This window comes from Protopterus annectens, chromosome 4.part0 (genome assembly GCF_019279795.1).
Source record: "Protopterus annectens isolate FY-2018-M chromosome 4.part0, PAN1.0, whole genome shotgun sequence".
Classification (NCBI taxonomy): domain Eukaryota; kingdom Metazoa; phylum Chordata; order Ceratodontiformes; family Protopteridae; genus Protopterus; species Protopterus annectens.
The window spans coordinates 1079350470-1079356469 of NC_056733.1; the positions used below are offsets into that span (position 1 = coordinate 1079350470).

A 6000-nucleotide genomic window follows, 5' to 3' on the forward strand; every position below is an offset into this window, starting at 1 on the left:
CTTATTAATGCATTTGGTGACACTTTCTGAATTGCATTCCTACCTCAGTTGTAGCTGGCCAGTTGTCTTTTGGTTTCGTCGACCCTGTATATACAGGCTGTGCACATCTTTGGGATCAAAGGCAACCACCTCAGTGCATCCCTCGACAACACTGAAAAGAAAATTCCCAAAGCAAACTTTACTTTAAAGACTTGAGTTTCCTTCAACCATTCTACAAAATGAGTATGTCACTGTCAAGAAAATGCACATATTAATCTTCTTCAAGTAATAAATAAGCAGGCTTTATAATTGTGTTATAAAGGATTCTGAGTAAATTAACCATTCTTTTACCATATGAAAATATGATGTATGGAAAAGGAATTGTTCCTCATTTTTGTCTTTGCTATTATACCATTCCATACAGAGAAGCAAATGAATGTCTCACCTTATTAAATAACTATGTACAATGAACTACATTAACTGAAAAGATAATATGATTGTGCCTTAAAGTATGATAAAGATTATATCATGCTGTTTACTGAGATGGAAAGTTCACTTGCTCCTAGTGGTCATAATAGACTCAGGTTGCATGCAAGACCCATGACTGAGAGAAGACTGCATTGGACTAGAAACATAGACATTGATGGTATTGATATATTGATCAACTATGCTTGATGAATTTGTGGTCATCTGTAGAAAATCATTTTACCTGAAAAATACTAGATGCCCCTTCCCATTGACCATTCTCTGCCATTTTCCTGCTTTGTCCATCCTCTTCTTTCTGTCCCATCTTGGTGTAAATAGACAAGCTGATTTGCTAAAACATACTTCCTTAATTTCAAGACTATTTTGCATTTCTTGATATCCTTCAAATTCTGTCAGTTATTTTATATTTTGGTTTATAAGACTATAAGATTATAAGTCAGTACTGGTGCTTACTACTTCTGTATATTTTTCTGCTGATTCCTAAGTGAAATTCATATATTATTGTCATACTTCCAGTATTGCTTCTCAAATGTCCTTCATGAGGTCCCTTCTTCTGCCCTAAATAATCATTGCTGTTGTGCAGTATAACCAGCCTATATAAAGATTTTGAAGCGTGGACTTTCTAAACTGGCACAGGAAACACGTGCATGCCTACATGCACCCGGAAACTATTACTGGTGCCAGAAAGTCTGCTCTTCAGTTTTTCGCTTAGATCTTGCTAGTTCTTTTTGTCTTGCACTTCAAATAGCCTAATCACTTTGCACTTCAACAGGCTTTTTGTAGCAATTATTATAGCACAACTAAGTGCCATCAGCACTAGTCGTTCTTCATGGAAATAGCTCCAGTACTTAGTAGTTATGACCACCCCTCCTGGCATGATTAAAGGGCAGTTCCCTGTGCTTTCTCCTATTAACCTAGTGGACTTGGGCATTCTGAGGCAGTGTGGTGACTGCCTCATGTACACAGACAATCCTCTCCTCTTACTTCCCAACACTCAGACTTGTGAGAGATGCACTTATATCATCAAATTGGAAGCGATGTGCTCTCCAGCCAAGACCAGACTAGCTGGTCAAGAGGAGAAGGTCAATATCTGCACCACAGCACATGGAACACATAGCCCTCCAGAACACCCACTATCACAGCTCTCAGATAAAAACACAAACCACACATCCACCTTTGCGGAGGCTCTCAATAGTAATTTACCCAAACAGAAGACACCTCCAAGACAGAAACGCACTCGACCACTACAACACCGCACAAACCACAGGACACATAGCTCACCTCCACATTGTGCCCCTCAACCTAAGGCCCTAAGGTTAAACACCTTGCCCAATACACTAATCATAGGTGACTCAATAGTGAGGCACAGAGATGTCCCACTCACTAGGTTGAATAAGGAGAAGGTAACAGTCAGCCGTCTATCAGGTGCCAGAATCTGACACATAACACACGCACTCAGGTCTCTCCACAACAAGTACAAGTATGACTCTGTCATTGTCCATGTGGGTGTGGATGACCTGAGATGCAGGTATGACACTAAACCTGAGCAGTATCCCACTGTCACCCAGAATGATACCGCAGTACAAACAAAAAATGATTGACTTCAACAATTGGTTAAGTTTCTGGTGTCATTCTAAGGGGATCCAGTATCTTTCGGCTTGGGATGACATGACTGCAGACCTCAATGCTTTGCCAGAGATGGCCTGCATCTGTTACCCCTGGGTTTCTGGGTACTGGCTAAGGCTCTTACCGCCCTTATAGTGCCCTTTTTAGGCAGTGTTCTAAAGACCAAATTACCACTGTAACAGCTATAAATAAATGCACTCTGAGGGTCATGCTGCTTAATGCTAGAAGTCTAAATCTCAAGATGCACTCGCTTGAAGCACTCCTCAAAATGGAGAACATCGACGTCTGTGCTGTAACGGAGACTTGGTTTAAAGTGGCAGAAAGCACCACTGCGCTCCCAGGCTATAAGTCATTCCACACCTTTCAGCCCTGAAACATGGACTGAAGCTCCAAAGGTGGTGGTGTCTCCATATTTATAAAGGATATGCACACCTCCAGACTAGTAGCCCAACATAAAGCATCTGAGATACTTCAGGTACAACTAACATTGGGTAAGACGACGATCCAGGTCATAACCTGCTATAGGTCCCCAACCATGTCCCTAGACTCTCACTCCACATTCCTAAGCACCCTGGAATCTAGCAAGGTCCAAGCCAACACTCTCATACTAGGAGACTTCAACTACCCCTCCATCAACTGGGAAAACTGCTCAAGCACCAATACACTGGCCCAACGCTTCCTGGAATTCATCAGTTCCAATGCCATGGACCAGCTCATTCTCACCCCCACTAGAGGAAGCAACATCCTTGACCTGGTTATTACTAACATGGGCGACTGTTACTCTACACCAATAGTCAATCCCTCTCTGGTCAAATCCAACCATAAACTAATCACCATGAAAATCCACATCTCACGCACACCCCCCGCAAAGGAAACCATCTTGAAAAACTTCTCCAAAGCTGACTTTGGATTCCGAAAAACAGAGGTGGCTAACTTCACAGCACCCATACCAATGGAAAATAGCTGCATGACTGCTGAATCATACACCAGTGCACTGTATGAACATGTATATAAATGCATGGAACTAGCCATACCCAACAGAACCAAAATGCTCTCCTCCAAAAAAGGAAGCCAATCTGGTGGTCCCCTGCCATTAATAAACTCTACAACAGAAGGAAGAAACTGTTGCAGAAAAAGTTGAAGTCCCAAGACTGGAAAAACTCCCTTATTAGCCTCAACAAAAAGTTGAGATCCCTCATCAAATCCTCTAAAGCCAGCAGTGAAGGCAGAATTGCGGCAGATACTAAAAACAATCACAAAGCCTTCTATAGTTATATCAAGAACCTCCACAGCAATACCCAGATTTGCTCTGAATTACTACACAATGGTACCTCCTATACTGAGCCAACAGATTCAGTGCCAACTTTACCCCCCCCCCCCAAAGGACCAATCACAATGTTGGAAGAATGCCAGGCACCCAGCATTACTGCAGCACAGGTTAAAGCTGCATTGTCCAAGGCCAAGAATACAGCTTCCATGGGACCTGATAATATATCTGGCTGTGTTCTATATGAACTACAAAGTGAAATGGCACATCTGTGTGCTCTGTTCAGTCACAGCCTCACCTCAGGCTTTGTCCCTACTGAATGGCACACTGCTACAGACATCCCTCTCCATAAAGGGGGAGCGACTACAAACCCTAGGAATTATCGCCCCATTAGACTGACGAGTCTGATATGTAAAGCTATGGAGTGCATCATCATGGACCTGGTTAAAAAAGATATAGAAAATCTCCAATCTCTGGACCCCACGCAGTTTGGCTTAATGAAAAGGAGATCATGCCTGCTCAACCTGGTTGACATCTTTGAGTCAGTCACTAGGGCTGTGGATGAAGGTAAGGCAGTGCATACAGCCTACCTTGATCTGGCCAAGGCCTTTGATAACATTCCTCACTTGGGACTTATTGATAAACCCACCAAACTAGGCATCAACCCCTATATCATTAGGCGGGTTGCAAATTAGCTCACAGATAGAACATACAGTGTGAAAGTAGTGAACTCCAAGTCAGACTGCCGACCAGTCACGAGTGGAGTCCCACAGAGATCGGTCCTGGGTCCTCTCCTGTTCAGTATCTACTTCTCAGATGTCCAGGCCAATACAAAGGGACTCTGGCTGACCAAGTTCACAGATGATTGTAAGCTGGGAGCCATTATTAACTCCCCAAGTGATGCAGACATCCTACAGAAAGGCCTCACTGAGACCAATGACTGGTGTAGAAACCATAGCCTTAAGCTTAATGCCAAAAAATGTGTCATCATCCCCTTTTGTAAAAACTCAGTTCCCACTAATTACCACATCAATGGGAGCCCACTGAACACTGAAGGCATTATAAGAGATCTGGGGACGCAGGTCGACAGCAACCTCTCATTCGACCACCACATTGTCACTGTGGTCAGAAAGTCCTTCTATATGGCACATCTCATTACCAAGGGTGTTGCATACAGGAAGAAAGAGGTCATCATCTCTCTCTTCTCTTCCCTCATTAGACCAATCATCGAGTATAATGCCCCATTTGGCATGTAACTTACTGGACACCTTCAACAGATGGAGAGGCCACAGAAATACCTCACGAAGAGGATCCTAGGCATTAAACACGTCCTACATGGACAGACTCAAAAGACTCCAACTATTCTCTGTCTCATATCGTCTACTTAGAGGCAATCTCTGCTTGACATACAAAACTATGTCTGACCCAGCTCTGTTAGAAATGCTACATCTAAAGAAATCCCAATCCCTCCACGCCACATGCTCTAGAGACCTCAACCTCATTACCACAATCAACAGAATATGCTGGAGGGACAGGTTCATAACCCAGAGACTGCCCATGCTCTGGAATAGACTTCCCATACATGTCAAGCAGAGCACCTCACTGTCTCTCATAGGTTCATAGGTAGGTACTAGGCTATCTGCCCAAGGGCATTTATAAGCCTAGCCAGAGTGTGTCGGCTTTTGCCGCCCCATTGATTAATTAACTGATCCTCTGTCAAGCAGAGCCAATGAAGTGATCCCAGTGGTGTATTTTCTGTTACCCATCCACTCATCAAGGTTTCTCTTGAAGAGTGTTAGTGAGGGGCTCTGCCTAATGTAGTTTGGAATTTTGTTCCAAAGCATGGGGAGTCTCTGTGACAGGAATCTATCCTCCAGCATGTTCTATTTATTGATGTGGTGATGTTTAGCTCACTAGAGCGCATGGCTCAGAGTGACTTGGATTTCTTTAGGTGGGGCATGTCCATCAATTCTGAGTTCGACATGGCTTAGTAAGTCAGGCAGAGATCACCTCTGAGCAAGTGATATGCCACTGAGTACAGCCAGAGTTTTTTCAGTTGGGCTGCATAGGACATATGTTTGAGGCCAGTAATCCTCTTGGTGAGGTACTTTTGTGGTCTCTCCAGCTGTTGGAAGTGTCTTGTGAGGTACATCCCAAATGGGGCACTGCACTCTATGATGGGTCTGATGAGTGATGAGTAGAGGGGCACTATAAACTCTTTATTTCTAGATGCAAACCCTTTAGTAATTAGATGGGCCAAATAGAAGGATTTCCTAACTACTTTGGCAATATGATTGTCAAAGAAGAGATTACTATCTACCTGGGTCCCCAGATCTCTTATTACCTCTTCTGTATTAAGGGGGCTGCCACCTATGTGTCATTTTGTGGGTGTTTTGTTTTTCCCAAATGGGATGGCTATGCATTTTTTGGCATTTAGCTTGAGGCCATGACTTTGACACCAGGTTTCCGTCTCAGTAAGGCTCTTTTGGAGGATGTCCATGTCAGCCAGAGAGTCAGTTATGGCTCCCAGTTTGCAGTCATCGGTGAACTTGGTTAGCCATAATCCTCCTGTGTTTACCTATACTTCTGAGAAGTATATGCCAAACAGTAGGGGTCCCAGGACTGAGCCTTGTGGGACACCA

The 6000-nt window shown here is 43.6% G+C and overlaps 1 protein-coding gene across 1 annotated transcript in view; it reads right to left on the reverse strand.

Annotated features, from left to right (window-relative positions):
• LOC122799750 (kinesin-II 85 kDa subunit-like) overlaps positions 1–6000 on the reverse strand; it is an 888373-nt gene that overhangs the window by 446100 nt on the left and 436273 nt on the right. Inside the window, exon 8 of the mRNA XM_044069019.1 lies at positions 44–151. Coding sequence (XP_043924954.1) covers positions 44–151 — 108 coding nt within the window. The remainder of the gene's footprint in view (positions 1–43; positions 152–6000) is intronic.